Raw genomic sequence first — 16,839 nt, 5'->3', positions numbered from 1 at the left:
ACAGAAGAGATGTTGCGAGTTTGTCTCTGTTTTACCGTTATTTTCATGGAAGTGTTCGACTGAGCTTCAATCTATGGTCCTCCCTCGCCAAACTTTCACAAACACTAGACTAGCTGAAAACATTATCAATAATTTTCCCCATTCTTTATCTGTACCTAAACCTAAACATAGATTCCATGATCAAAGCTTCTTTTTTAGAACTGCACGCCTGTGGAATTGTTTTCCTGCTTTCCAGCTGTCTATAATATGGTTGTCTTCAAGTCCAACGTGAACAAGTTTCTGATGAGCCATTCCACTTAAGTTAACAAATTTACCGAACTTCCATTACTATCGATTACTATATTGTCCTTTTGACTACTCTACACTCTTTAACCCTTATCCTTGAGTGGCCTATTGGCCTTGATAAGTGGTGACGCCTATGTAAAAAAAAAAAAAAAAAAAAAAAAAAAAGAGGTTCCACGTTTCGGTCGATGAAACTCTGACCTTCTCGAATATCTTGTCGAAAAATGTATTTGTTGATTTTCACTATTTACTAAATTTAATGTTCAGATGCATAAGATTGTACGAGTGTAAGACTGTACCTCTAGAAACGCAAATAGATTTAAGATTCATACTAGAATTATCTGCAGTGGCTAAAGTACTTAACATTCAGTTGCGAAAGTTGAAGGTTCAATCCTCAGTGTGGGCGACAATCAAAAAAAAAATTACGAATTACTTTGGATTTTCATCCAGTCATGACTGACAGAGCGAGAGGATGCTACCCCCATAGATTAAGTAAAATGTTTCATTTGAAATTCCTTTTAGATTCCGGAGTCCGACAAAGATTCCAGACATTAAGACCAACCTGAAGGTCAGGTTACTTCGATCATAACCTGAAAATAACATTAAAGATAATTTTTATTTGGATTCTTCAAATTGCTCTTATCTTCATCTTCCGGATAATCCACCATAGATTTGTTAAATTGTAAGCTTTGTTTGGGGTGGGGGGTACTTTCAACGGACTTGCTCAATCATCAGGTGGGATATTACAAACCTGGGTACTTATATGGTAATGGAAAAGCCCAGAAATTAGCAACTCCCCTTTTGTACTATAATTGGTTCCCCGACAAAGAGATTGGGCTTAGTAATTCACTCCAGTTCATTTGTCTGCACTTTTCTCAATAACCTTGGATTTTTAATTTTGCACAAATATTGATCATGATGAAAGTAAATTTTTCCCTCGTGGAGGAAGATCTTGCACGCTCGTGTTTTTTTTTTTTTTTTTTTTTTTTTTTTTTTTTTTTTTTTTTTTGTTTAGGGGAGGATATTACAAACCCAGGGGTACCTATATGGTAATGTGAAAACCCAGAAACTCTACCAGCTCCTTCATATTCTAATTTCACAAAAAATTATCAATTACTTAAAATAATCAGTAACTTATAATTCCATATTTACCAAGCAATTCTATACAAATTGAAGTTTTTGTCACTGATATCGATATTAAAAGCCTACTTTTTCTATTTCAAAATCATAAAAACAAACTTGCTATACTGTCATGGATGTGTGAGACTCATAAAAGTTGACAATTTACCCATTCTTTTTAAAGACTAACTTTAATTTGGTTTTTGATTCCTTATTGAATGATTGGTTTCATTTAACTATTATATGCAGTTCTATTCAGGCATAGTTTCTACATTCTACATAATTGTGTAGCATTTAGGATGAAAAGATTCTAGCACAAGTGTGCAGAACTGTCTACCAAACTCCTATTTTTGGTCTAAGGACTTGAAACTGGATATATAGAGGATTTTGAGCTGTGGAATAAAAGGATTTGGTTTTTAGCTGGTAAAAATAGTTGCTAAGGGTAAAAATTGAAGAAAATTCGACTTGACAGAAGTATACTAAACCTATAAATTTATGCATGCACAAATATACATTTATAAGTTAAAATCGCTTCATTTCTACATTTTCTTATCTGTCAATATCTCTAATGTTAACGACTAAAGCATTAAATGTTTTGGTTTAGATGTTTTTTTTTTTTACTTTAACTTTTTAAACTTTTGAAATCATTACTATATATTGGAAGCAATATGACAGTCAATATGGTATTCACTCTAATTTATACAAAATTAGCATAAATGAAAATATTAGTCGTTTTACGACTGGGCAATTGCAGGTGGCCTGCTAGTATAGCGTAATATTCACTTGTACGGGCTGTCTAGCGGATATGGGCTGTCTAATTTGCAAATCTAAATAAAATCACTGCCTTGCTGGATGTAAAATAATCCATTAAAATCAATCTTAGAATCCTTAGTGATTCATCGGCACTACTGAAGTTCATTTCTATAAAGGAAACATTTGCACACAAATTAATGTGACAATAGGTGCCATTCTCTGACCGAAATTCTGCAATTCTTGTCTAATCTTCAAAACAATAATAGAATCAGTAAACTTTTCATGTGCATTAACCTTTATTTGAGCAAATAATAATGAATAAACCCTTTATGACCTGCTTGAACTAATTCGTTAAATCATAAATGAATATAACGGCATAAAGCGAGAATTGATTCAAACATGCCATGTACGTATTAGTTCAGTATTTGGGTAGATACGAACTGTCCATTGCTTATATTTAATATGCCGCCATCTGTCTCCGTGGAGGATTTCGTTTTTGGTCAAACACCTTTTTTGTCAAACGCTATGGATAAGTTTATGAAATGCAAAAATTCTTAGTGATAGTTTAACTATTCAACTTCATAATTTTCCAGTTTGAAGACAATCACAGTATCATTATCCTTTAAACTAAAATTAACAAAATTTTTAATCCTCTACATCATAATTCAGGTCATAAAGGCTTAAACAAACTACAAATGACTTCGGTCAAACCCTGTATTTGTTTTTTCCCTATGAATTAAACATCCACAAAATTCCGTTTCTAAACGTACTTATTGACTCTAACAGCGATGAACTCGTCACCACTCCATAAAAAAAAAACTACCATTAATTTTTGCAAGGTGAGCTACAAAAGCTAATGGTCATACTGCTATAAATTTGCTATTATAAAATCTAATAAACCGCACTAAATTGATTTCCTCAACCAGGAAAATATTTCCCAATGAATTAAAAAAATACTAACTAATTAATTCCCTAATTAGTTGGTAGATGAAAAAATAAAAATAACTAGAAATTTAGATGAAACCAATAACAGCTAAACAATTCCAATTAAAATCTCGTCAAATTCTAGTCTGCACGGAATTCCAAATGAACCCTTTATCTACATATATACGATAGCGTGTGGTATTTTCTGTCACGCTTACATCCGGGGCGTTTATGTACTTCCATTTCTTGGAATAAATTCTAACTTATTTAGAAATCCCAAAAAAGCAAGTTTAAATTCCAACCAAATTTTTTTGCATTCATTTATGCAAACATTACTAAATTCAAATTTGATAAGCAGATTTTATGAACATTTAAAAATTAATGGCCATGAAATAACTTCTTTGGTCCCTCAACAAAAGGGGGGGGTTCGGGTTCCAGTTATTATTGGTCCCCTGACAAAAGGGTGGACCTGTAAATTTATCCTTGTCCGTTCGTCTGTCCACACTTTTCTCAATAACGACATCTTGGAATTTTTTGAAATTTTGCACAAACATTAAACATGAGTAAAAAAAAAAAAAAAATGGATTTTTCAGAAAAACTTTGGTTGCCCCCCCTAGCGTGCCTTGTAGATTAAAATGGCTAAAATTGACACTTCTGTGTTTATTAAAAGAAAATTGATGCCTTGGATTTTATAAAACTTTCTGAAAAGTTGTAACTGATTCCTATATAATTTTGTTTGTCTATACTTCGCGATAACTCTTGGGTGTGCCAAAGGCTCTTTTAGGACTAATAAAAGCACTCCATTTTTGGGACTATTTTACCCTATTTGCCAAATTTTCTGTGTATGTCTATTTAGCAGTTTTGCATGGTGCTGAACTATATTTAAATATATTAAGGCCTTGGGGACTTTTGGGCTAAATGGAAGTGGGGGGGATAAATGATGAATTTTTTTTTTTTTTTTTTTTTTTTTTTTTTGCATGGTGCAGAACTCAAATTTGCATATTAGGCCTAAAACTGCACCGTTTGTTCATTTTCGTCAGGATTTGACATCCTCTGGAAACTTTTGGGGCTAAATGGGGTGGTGTGGGGCAAATGCTGAACTTGGTTATTTTTTTCTTTATTTTTTTATTTTTTTTTTACACCTTGCTCACTGTGCACTCAAGGGAGAGCATGCCTGCTTCACTTTATTTATTTTTTAAATACACATTTAAAAACCAATTTGATGATATACATCTTCATCAGGTATGAAATCAGTTTTTTTTTTTTTTTTATCATTGTGACATGGTGTTACTTAAAGGAAAAAAATCTATTTTTTGAATGATTTTCAATTTTCTTCTCCAGCATGTTCCTTCTTGCATAGCTTCAATAGCCTCCCAGATTGCTGTGAATCGTTTCATTAACCATACTGTTATTATCATAGCAGTGCTCGTGCTGTTCGCCGTGTCCTTCCTTGATATGGTAAGTCGGATTAGCTTTATTTCTTACCCTCTTTATCGTAATTAAAAAAATCTTGCAAATCTTCTAATTGATTATTGTCCAACCCTAACACATAAACGTTACAATAAATTTTTGAAATCCTGTCACAATGGGAGAATTATTCAGCTAAGTTTTGTCATCTTTTAATATGAATCCGAAGCGCTTTCAATAAGTTTCCAGACTTTCCTCCTACGGACACTTTTATTGATAGTACACACATGAAATTCTAGTTCCCTTCGAAGTAATCTCCTCCATCTGCAATGCACTTGTTGTACCGTTCCAACAACTTCTGGAATTCCCCATGGAAGTCCTTGTGTGAGCATGTCAATGACTCTCGTCACAGCCTCTTTCATCTCAATTCTCATAATGATAGCTTCTAAGATTTTCCTTGAGCTTAGGGAATAACCAAAAGTCACAGGGAGCAAGGCCTGGACTATAGGGAGAGCGAGGACCTGTCTTGATGCCCATCTTCATCAAATATTCTGATCTTCTCTGAGCATCCTTAGGACAAACTTTACACAGATATTCCACATCTTCAATTCCTTGCAAATAATTGAGTGTACAGTTTCCACGGATATAAAATTGTGCACTTATCTCTATGGATACACTATGAACTTTATCCATGAAATTCTTTATTTGGCCAATCAACTTTGTTCTCTATTCCTTAATCGAGAAATAGAGAAAAGGCAAGAATGCTATATTGTGGTTGGCTTGTGAAATACATGGCAGGCAGCTTGGTATTAAAGCGACTGGTAATAAACATCTTTTCCGTCAAATTTCTTTCCTTTGTTTCTTTGAAACTATTTCGGAAGACAAATACACACTAGCAAAATCTGCTCACTATTAATCAGTTATTAATCTTACTCCAATAATTCTTTTTAAATGTAAAACTTACAAGGTGCCTTCAAGAAGTTTCCAGACTTATTGCTCAGGCATTTAAAATTGTTGCAGACTCTTGAAAATTCAGCATGTTATTGCTATACATCTTATGAGATGACTGATCAGGTTTTTATTTCAGGTTCAAATGAACAGCTATAGCAAGAATTGGAATACACCCTACTAAAGCCTAAAATAAAATCTATACATTTTATGTATTTAAGAATTCAGGTGATAAGTCATCTCCCTATCAGTACAGGCAAATAAGTCTCCTATGTGTCATAAGTTGCTGGAATCCATTTCGGCAGAAATAACCTTTGTGACACGCAATATGGTTTCCGTTCTGCTAGATCTACAGATGCACTAACTGTTATCTCAGGACTAGTGAATCTCCTGACAAAGGCTTCCTTTCTAGAGCAATTGCTCTTGACATATCAAAGGCCTTTGATAAGGTATGGCATAATGGCCTACTTCACAAGATTTTCAGCTACGGTATAACTGGAAATGGTTTCTCGATCATTAAATCGTTTCTCTTTGATAGGCTCATAAGAGTAGTGGTTGATGGGCAGAAATCAGAGCCCCACAGTATTAATGCTGGTGTCTATCAGGGGTCCATCCTGGGTCTAACTCTCTTCCTGATCTACATCAATGATCTCCAAAAACACATACTTAAATCATTCGTTAACATCTATGCTGATGACATGACCATCTATGGCAACACATCTAAGGCCGTAAATGACAAAGTTCTCTCTAATTCTCTCTCCTCTGATATTGAGCATGTGGCTGGTTACTTTTAATGCATCTAAAACCAAGCTCCTATCTTTACATCATCAACGCTCTCATCCCCATCTGGCATCAATTGAAATGGATGGCTCTCATCTAGGGGAGGCTCCGTGTTTTGATAAGTTTTGGGTTTGACCTTTACTCCTGATCTGAAATGGAACACGTACATCAAGTCAGTTGCCAAGGTCGCTGGAAAAATGGTAGGATCCTTCTACCTCTCTAGAAGATATCTCGGTGCTGATGCAATTCTGTCTATATAAAAGCAAAGTACATCCAAGGATGGAGTACTGCTGCCACATCTGGGCAGGAGCTGCTAAAAACAGCCTATCCTGCCTTGAAAAAGTACAAAATAGGCTTCGTGGCTTAGTAGGGGATGCCCTTTTCTCTTCCCTGCAACCTCTCCCACAGGAAAGATGTTGCGAGCCTGTCCTTGTTTTATCGTTATTTCCAAGGCAAGTGCTCGTCTGAGCTCCAGTCTCTGGTCCCCCCTCGCCAATCTTTCACAATAAACACCTGTCTAGCTGAAACCAGTCAAATTTTCCCCACTCTTTATCTGTGCTAAAACCAAAATCTAGATTCCATGAACAAAGCTTTCTTAGAAGTGCATGCCTGTGGAACTTTTTCGTTTGCCTGTTTCCCACCTGACTACAACCTGGATGTCTTCAAGTCCAACATAAACAAATTCCTGATGAACCGCCCCCTTAAAACACTTTATCAAATCTCCATTACTAAGGATTCATTGATTACTGTACATACAATAATCTATGCAATAAAATTCTGTGTTAAACTTGGAAAAAATGCCACAGAAACATATGGAATGCGTCTTGCATGAATCAAGCATCAGTTTTGAATTGCATAAGATTCAAGGAGGGGCGGGAGTTTGTGAGGGATGAGAGGTGTGGAAGGAGTAAAGAAGTCAGCCAATCAGTTGATTGGCCAAATAAAGACTTTCACGAATAAAGACCATCGTGTGTCTATAGGGCAATAAGTGCAGTTTGATGTAAATGTGCAAATTGTACTCACAATTATTCGTCAGGAATTGAAGATGCAGACTATCTGTCCCAAGGATGCTCAGTCCACAACTCCATTTGTGTCACAGACTATTTGGCCAAGATGGCATCAAAATAATTCCTCGCCTTATAGTTCAAACCTTGCTCCCCGTGACTTTTCTTATTAAGTTCAAGAAAAACCTTAGAGGCTGTTTTGGGACAATTGAGATGAAAGAGGCTGTGACGAGGGTCATTGACATGCTCAGACAAGAGGACTTTCATGGGGGCCTTCCAGAAGTTGGAACGGTACAAGTGTATTGCAACCAAAGGAGATTACTTTGAAGGGGACTAGTTTCATTTGTGTACTATCAATAAGCGGCCATACAAAAGTCTGGAAACTTATTGAAGGCACCTCATACATTTCCACTGGACTTTTTCAGAGTTCTAGCAAAAAGGTAGATTTACCATAATAGTAAGGTATATTCCAATTCTCCAATTTTCAAGTCTACGATAATTTGAAATGCCTGTATAAAAAGTCTGAAAACCTATTGAAGGTGCCTCATAATTATTTCATATTGCCAGACTAGACTTGGGATTAATGAAGAGTATAGCTGCTATGTTTAGTGGCAAACTAATATATATATATATATATATATATATATATATATATATATATATATATATATATATATATAAATTACAATTAAATTTACCAAAATGATCCAAAATGGTAAAATTAAAGTATATTATAAATATTAAAGAATTAATATTTATAAAGTTATCTCAACCAGATGTAAAAGCTCGATAAAACCAAATAGGAAATAGAGCTTATATATATATTTTTTTATGCAAACAAACCTACACCGAGCGAACTAACCAATGAAATTGCTTTGCGTAGAAATACACTTCCATTGGACTACTTTTTTAGAGTTCTAGCAAAATGGTAAACTCCTAGATGAGATGGAATTATTTGAAGGTCAATCATTTTTGTAACGATTATTTCATTTAACTGTTTCAGTCCTAAAATAAAGGTTTTTTTATGTAGTCAAAATATTTCTTGAATGATTTCTAATTCCTTTCAGAAAGATCTTCCTGGTGCTACTAGATCAGACTGTCTGAAGATACTGGCTTCCCGACATAAAATGCACACATTTTAATTTTTTTTTTTTTTTTTTTTTAAACTGAATCATGTTCTGCAATCAAAGACCATTTTCTTCTATGGATCAAAAATATAATTGATTTAAAGTATTTGAAGCATAAAACCTTTTTTCAAAATTATTGAATGCGGCATTAATTAATGGAGTCCAGAAAATCTTATTCACTTCTGGAAATCTAGTTTTGGCCATCTTTTTCTAACTGTTCATGTGATATAAAAAAAATATATAGATAAGGGGGAAGATGCTCTCTTACAACTTATCAGGAAATAGTTGATCATTTTAGGTTATTTTTGTAAAATGAAAAATATATCACTCGTAGTTACCTTCCTTAGACAATTCTCATTATCCAAGACTAATACAACAGTCATTAACACTCCTAAGTACATACTTTAAGCATAACCCACAAAAAATTAATCATTTATATACATTAAAAATATTTTTTCCTAATAAAACAACTCTTATCTGGAAATTGATTTGACAGCCAAACTGTGACAGATTTCCAAAAATAAAATCTCTCTGAAAAGTTGTATACGTTTCTTTTTTTTTTTTTCTTCCCCTGAGAGATACTACCTCCAAAAATTAGGGACATCAACACCTACCATCTTGTACAACACATTATGTTGGCAAATAAACGTAATATAACTGGAAATTATCGAAAATTCCTTCTAATATTGTCATTCTTTATAAACTAGCCTTCAAATCACTCCTTTCATGAAAAATATAAAATTTTCCCATTTTCTAGGACATGAAATTGCATGTAAAAATAGAAACCTAAAACATTACAATTGCTTGTACACCAGCCACTTCCTCTTGCACAGGATGCAGGACATATTCTAACATAATAGACACCCACAAGCTGAGTCTGTCACATCGCTGTGCTCATTTTGCAAATATTTCCAGTGTGCTCAGTAACTTGCTCCATGTCTACTCTCAACATAAATAGCTTTGACTCGCTGAACTAGCAACAAAATTTCACGTCTTCACTGTAGAGGTTTCAAGACTTCCTACATGCTTTTCTTAGACTTGCCTTTGGAATTTAGTTCCTGCTGTTTCCCTGAAATACAGAAATTTTAATGTAATGTGAACATATTTTTGACAGTCTCCACTCATGTAGCTTCCCATTTAAATTTTGCTCCTGTCACAATGACTTTTTGTGCTTCAGTGGTAATACGCCCTGTTTGAATTGAAGTTTTTTCTTTTTTTTTTTTTTTTTTTTAAGCAGCAACTCTTAGAATTTTGTTTGATAGCCAATGTCTATTTTGAACTTTTTCTTTTCAGTTTTCTTTGGATAATTCCAGTATTGAAAATTGTTTAAACTTCACACTTTTGGATTACAACTATACTGTACTTGCGGACTTTAATATCACATTGGGAAATGAAATAAATATGTGCACCAATTATCTCTCGAGTTCCCATTTTCCTGAGGTAATTTTGCACCACTGGTGTTTTCTTTGTTAATTATTGTTTTTGAAAAAAGTTGGTGTATAATTAAACAAATCTGTTAAAAAAAATTTTTTAAAAAGCCAGAGACTAAAAGGAGCTAAAGCTTGCTTGTTTTTTGTTTTTCTTTTTTAAATTTATTTTATTTACTCTGGGAGGGAGTATATCAAAACCGGTCATGAAGTCAATCTTTAGTTTTTCAAATTCTCGAGGAATGAATTTACTTGGGGTCTATTCATTATTAAAAGTATGTTATGCATACAAGTTGCATTATTTTTACACTTAAGGCATTTTCTTTGTGTGTACATATATCTTAGCTGCATGTACCCAGCATGGTTGAAACACTGCAGAGAAGAGGATCTAGTCACATACTATTTAAGATCCACTGAGTATCCTAACTTGTTTCGAAAAGTGACCAAATGTTGGATTAGAGAAGTATAAAACACGTCCATCTTGGTTTATGAAAATCAAATGGAATTTTCTGAGCTTAAAAGGGAAATAACTATCACTGCTTAAATAAACTTCCGGTTTTAAATGCAATTGTTATTAATAATTGAAAATTAACTTATTTCTAAATAGAACAATTAAAACGATTCTATTACAACAAATAAAATCGAGCTAATTAATAGATTTTTTTAAAAATGTAATATACAAATGAGGGTATTCATTGAATGCAGATTTCTTTTTGAATATCTAATATAGACACATTTATATATTTTATATATAGACACTGTTTATATATTTTCAAACTCTATCTCCTCCAAAACTAAAGGTACAGAATGACGCTAGGGGCCTCAAATGACTGGATTTTTTTATGGGCTGTTCTTTTCTGGGTCTTTAGCGAGTTAAAATTGTTTTTAAAGGGTCAAAAATGGGTCCGAATTGAAAAAAAATCGTACATTTTATTTTTAATCAGTTTATATGAGGCTCATATCGGCAGTGTTAACGTCACCAGCTTTAAATGCTAGTTTCGGTTTCGATTCTAGCTGATGGCATTTAAATAATTTTTACTTTTGAAATCATGACTATAATAATCTATACGAAATCTGGACAAATTAAAATATATTTAAGCATATTTTACGCCCGGGCAACGCCCCTCCCCTTACCCCGCTAGTATAGTATGTATAAAAAAATTATACTGGAGTAAAAGTGAATAAGTTCGTTTGCGAAACCGTGTACCTTTTTGTACATATTAAATTGTTAACAGACAAGAATGACTTTATTATAATACAAGATTCAAGTAAGCAAGGAGGTCCAGGCGGTTGAGTTTTATAATTATATATAGACACGATTTTCCTTGTATTACTAGTTATATTTATCTGGCGTTGTCTAGATGACATTACCAATTAGGTAAAAAATAAGTCTATAAGTCATAATATAAATCTCACCTGTTTAAATGTATGTATATATGTATGGCTGCCTAAAACTTTTAACAGAGGCAACCGATTTTCACAAGATCAGTATCGTTTTGAAGCTCGACCCTTCGGACGACAAATATAAAAAAAATTGGCAAAAGACATACATTCCTTCACCCTCAAATGGGCAGTTTTCTACAGGGAGGGTTTTTTTTTTTTTTTTTTTTGTCGTCGCCATTTTTGCAAGTCATATCGGTTGGAATGACTTTACTTTATTTAAACGTTCCAAACTTCCAGTCGTGTCATGAAGTAGCGGTAAGATATCAGGGTTTGTTTTTTTTGTTTTCACTTTCTCTTCCGCCTTCGTCACTGGTTCGAGCCTTCATGCCTACTACCACTTTTTTATCCAAACATCCAGGCATGCAGGCTATTGACGTAGGATCCCTTCAAACCAAGGTTATTATTAACCACTTCATTACAGCCACCTCCCACATTTTGAATTCTTATTGATGCTGCAATTTATATTCATATCACTGCTCGGATAGCAGATTAAATTTTTTCATCGTGTGGACAAATTGAAACATCTTGCCAACCATTTAGCTGGGGAGTATAGCATCCTCAAAATGCTTCAATTGCAGACATACCTACTTTGTAATTAACCTGCTTCGTTATTTACAGATAGTTTCACTCGTGTTAATTTTTCTTTTTTCAGTATTTTACCTTCTGTGTACTGCTGACTCTCATTTGTAGCGCTTTGTTTGTGCAAAGTGGAAGCATGTTCAAACTGGGTCTGACCTTGACGATTGCAATCACATACATCATTATTTTATTCACCGCACAGGCGAGTCTCTTCGACAACAAAGACATCCTTCTCAAAGCTAACATTGAGTGAGTTTTTATTTCATTATGCATTTTCTCCTTTTTGGAAATTTTTTCAAATAAACTCTTAAGCAATTTTCAAGTGCTGACCATCAAGAGTATGTGCTTTAGATTATATCTCGATTTTCCACATCTCTTTATGTTTATATATATATATATATATATATATATATATAAATTTCTCCCTGGTATTGCCTGGGAGTTATTTAGTTTTTATTTCCCTTTTTAACTATGAGCCCCTCTCCCACAGCTTTTTTTTTTTTTTTTTTCTCAATATTTAACAAAATAAAAATGGTTCGGTTGTTTATGAATAAACTAAAATGCACACTTGAACTTTTTTTTTTTTTTTTTTTTTTTTTTTTTGAATAAATTAAAACAGTTGCATTTTATTATACAATTGCATTTTCAATTCAGTATTTGATTTTCTGTAGCACAGAAAACATGGGAAATGTTTGTATAAATATATTTGTCTTAGATCACACTTGAAAAATAAAAATTGATAAAACTTCATGAACAATAACATTTTATGTCTTAATGTTTTCAATGTCAGGAATTGAACATCTAACATTGTTTATTTTCTAGTGCAGTCCCATGAAATTGCACTTTTTTTTTTTTTTTTTTTAATTTCTTTTTGAAATTCATTAAAGACAAATGTATGAACATAAATATCAAAGTATTACAATTTTTGAAAATGTGCTCACAATTCAAAATATAACTAAACTAATTGAATTTGCTAATCTTTAATGCATTTTTTTTTTTTTTTTTTTTTTTTTTAGTCAAAATGTCGATGCTCCTAGTTACACAATAGATTTGAAATATGAAACCTCATTTGTAATCATGCTGCTGACCATAATCCTGTTTGTTCATGCCCGACAAATGGAATCTACAGCAAGACTCGATAGTCTTTGGAAATGGCAGGTGAGTACTGATTACATTTCTCCTTCTGCCGAGTACTCTTTCTTACATCTTTAATTTGATGACTCTTTGATGGAATCAGTTTGGTATTAAATGACACAATTTTATAAACCCTCTTTGGACAAGTTATGAGTTACTTTATAAATTTCTTGAAGCTATCATCATTTCCTTAGCAACTAGGAGGGGGGACATCTGAAGCCTCGTACAGCCATTTTGACTATTTCAAAATTCCTCTAACATACCATGTGAACTCTGTAGAATCAAACAACACTTGCTAATTGTTAAGTTTGCAGGTTGAAACAAGTAACGTAGAAAGCAATACAAATGATGACTCAACAAACAAAGGTAGATCAAATAAGAAGTGTATTAGGAACAGGATATATTTACAGGATATTTACATAATGGTGTCAAATAAGTCTTTGCTGGAGAGACATATCTGCTCTTGGTGGCCTTCGGTGGCTTCTGGTGAACACACACTCAGACTGAGTCTTCCTATTTATGTGTAATTACTATCCACATATGCAAATGAATGTGTGTCACCACAACACCAATGATAGCCATGATTACGTTTTGAATTTTTGAGATGAGGATTGGTTATTTGTATTTGGAATCTTCATATTTTCATCTTCAGTGTTATTTTTTTGTTCGATGTAACCTCTGACTTCAGGTGCATCTTGTCAAATTAAGAAATGGTTGCCAAATTCGGAATTTGGATGGAATTTCAAACAAAACCCTTTATTTACTTCACGGGGGTAGCATGCTCTTGTTCCATCAGCCATGACTGGATAGAGGTTCTAAGTAAGAACCTGTTTTCTAGTGGTTAAAGGACTTGGAAAAACAAATTCTAAAAGTGACCTTCTTATGGTTTAATTTTCAGTGTGGGCGACGGAAAATACAATTGTGAATTACTTAGAACCTCTATCCAGTCATGGTTGATGGGACAAGAGCATGCTACCTCGATGAAGTAAAGGGTTCCGTTTGGATTTCCATCCAAATTTCTGAGTTCTCAAGAAACATTTTGGAATTCGACAAGATGCACCTGAAGGTCGGCGGTTACATCGACTGAAACGTGAAAATGACAGTAAAGTCGTCCGATGATTCCAAACACACTTTCGATTGAATGAAGCAACATTTCTAGAATAGAATGTTCAATCAGAGAATGGAGTTTCCCCATCTAAGCACAATAGAACATCCTCATCTGCTTATATACAAACTTTTTGGCTTCTAATCTGTTTAGCTCTGCGTTAACTGATTTGACAGCTGAGCACTTGCTTCTAAATCCAACAATTTATCCAATCTTTTCCTAACACTTAATTTAGCCAAGATATATTTAACATTTTCTGCTGTCACTTAATGATAAAAGATGCTTTTTAACCGTGTTAGTCATCTGAGCGTTCCAAACATGGTTAGTCTTATAAGGTGTTATTAGACCCCAATGTAAAAATAACTGATAACCATAAAAAATATCTAATCCTTACCAATTCTCTATCGGTACTCGTATCACTAAAAAATGACAAATCCCCTTATTACAAATCTAAATAAACATACTGAATAAACACAATCTTCTGCTGGATTCGAAGTCGCATCGACATCTACATGAACGAAAGTGGACAAAGCAGTAAAAGAATCATTTCACCAAAACTATACAACGGGGAAAAATCCCTTTATACAGACCTACAACCCAAAAAATATAAAATGAAAACTAAGAATATTGGAACTCGTACACAGAATAAACTGGTCAAAATAACAGCAAACATCGCAAGATACAAAAGTCCAAGAAAAGAGGTAATGACTACAAATAGTTCACATGTCATTCGCATCTACTGAAAGGAGAAGAGGTGCCTATTTGCATAACATGTCAAGAGCCTCACACAATACATCATATACTGACGGGCTGTGTGGACTTTAAATGGGTTTGAATAAAGCATTACTAAGAGGATAGTCTAAGGAAGATATTGACCAAAATCGACCCAGAAAAAATTAATTCCTGGAAAATTAAAATATACAATAAAATATAAAGATTCCACAAAGATCAAAAACTAACCAACATTCAACACATTACAATTAATGTTTCAGCATTGCCCCGAAAGTCTGGCGTAACCTGATCAGGACCTACATTAGCACCTTTTTTATTTATTTATTTTTTTTTTTTTATTTTTTTTTTTTTTTTACTATTTGGAAAACTGAATCATGTTCTGCAAAGTCCAAAACAAAAACAGCCCCCTCTCCCCTCCCTCCCCTCTTTTTCCACCCCCACTTCCCTACTGGCTTCTTAATTTAAAACACCAATCAAGAATATTATAAACCCTTTACCTTGCAGGGCTAAATCTTGTTCCACTGGACCAGGAACCAAAACAACAAAATTCACTACAAATTTTTACCTTTAGCTATGCCTTATTCTACAAAATTAGTAAACCGGAACCCATGAATATAGAGGGAAAAAAAATGTAAACTCGAAGTAGAAAACTTTTCCCTTGCCCTGCCGGTAGGGCACCAGAATAAGCGGACCCCCCCCCCCCATTGAGGGTAAAAATCCTTCAATAGGGTGGTCCTGGTGAAGCCCCAGCTTGCAGGCTTTGGGAAGTGTGGAGCCACCCTTTAATTGTCATTGCTCCCAGGTCCACTCTGACCCTAATTGGTAGTATCTGTTAGGGTCCCAACTATGGGTTAAATAGAAACTGACTTAAAAAAACAAACAAATATATTCTATCAAAAAAGTTTTCAAAATCACTGGATTCAGCATTAAATAACCTGCCATAAAACGACCAACTAACCCTCAATGGGACAACCAGTTAGCCGTGGATTGCTACCTGTAACACTTTGGGATGTGATCCTGGTGATTGAGCTGTCCTAGAACTGTGTGCAGTGTAGTCTAGGCACAACAACACAATTTCTGAATGAAGTCTTTATTTACATTATTCTGTGAAATACTTTTGCCTAATCAGTATTTATATTTATTTTTTATAGTATTCATATATATATATATATACTATTTCACCGATGTTTCATTGGGTCTTCATCGAATATAAAAAAAATACTGCTTTGCATTGGAGCAAAATTACATATGAAATCGATTTAATGTGAAAGGAGTGCGAGAATCTTTCAATTTTTTTTTTTTTTTTCCAGCATTTTAGATATTTTTGCAGTTCTGAAGAGTTTGGAGTGGATGGAAAAAAGTTCAGGAAACTTCTGCCATTACTAACCAGCAGAGTTACCATTGTTGACAAAGGAAAGAATCTGCTGTGATGTATGGAACTGAAACCTGACCAACAAGAGTTGAAGATATGCATTGCATGGATAGAAATGATATGGGAATAATACGATTGATCTGATGTGTGCCTTAACCCTTTGACCCGAATTATGTAGATTAAAAAAAAAATACTTGTTAATTTTATTACTTAGAGAGTAATGATACTATGATTGTCTTTAAACTGGAAAAATTATAGTTCAATAGTTAAACTACCGTTGAGGATTTTTGCATTTCGTAAACTTACCTTGATTATTTCCATAGTGCTTGAATGAAATGTTCATAACAAATGAAATCCTCCACAGATGACAGCATACTGGAAGGATCTGCATCTACCCTGAACTAATATGTACAAGGTGTTTGAATCCATTCCCACTTTGTCATTCTTTTATTTATGACTGAATTAGTTCAACCAGGTCATAAAGAGTTAAATGTAAGTTTAGACCTTAGGGGAAGATGAAACCTGGACAATATAGGGAGATGTGCAGGACAGATTTCAAGGGCACGTCCATGTTGAAAGAATAAGTTCTTGTGGTTGTAAAGCAGTTGAGATAGCAAGTTGAGTTCACAAAACCAAGCAAAACATGGTATGAAGTGATGGGAGTACTTGAAAGAGGGATGAATAAAGACCTGGTCAGAGATAA

The 16,839-nt window shown here is 33.9% G+C and overlaps 1 protein-coding gene across 5 annotated transcripts in view; it reads left to right on the top strand.

Moving 5' to 3' along the window:
* Positions 1-16,839, top strand: part of LOC145291149 (adenylate cyclase type 5-like) — a 489,601-nt gene that overhangs the window by 449,731 nt on the left and 23,031 nt on the right. For all 5 annotated transcript variants that reach the window (XM_080136671.1, XM_080136673.1, XM_080136675.1 and 2 more), the window contains 4 exons: positions 4,420-4,536; positions 9,638-9,784; positions 11,867-12,042; positions 12,810-12,951. In XM_080136671.1, coding sequence (XP_079992797.1) covers positions 4,420-4,536; positions 9,638-9,784; positions 11,867-12,042; positions 12,810-12,951 — 582 coding nt within the window. The remainder of the gene's footprint in view (positions 1-4,419; positions 4,537-9,637; positions 9,785-11,866; positions 12,043-12,809; positions 12,952-16,839) is intronic.

Source organism: Euprymna scolopes, chromosome 12 (genome assembly GCF_053919585.1).
Source record: "Euprymna scolopes isolate OS-2025 chromosome 12, ASM5391958v1, whole genome shotgun sequence".
Classification (NCBI taxonomy): Eukaryota; Metazoa; Mollusca; class Cephalopoda; order Sepiida; family Sepiolidae; genus Euprymna; species Euprymna scolopes.
Note: the sequence above shows the minus strand (reverse complement) of the source record. Positions and strands in the feature narration are given on the sequence as shown.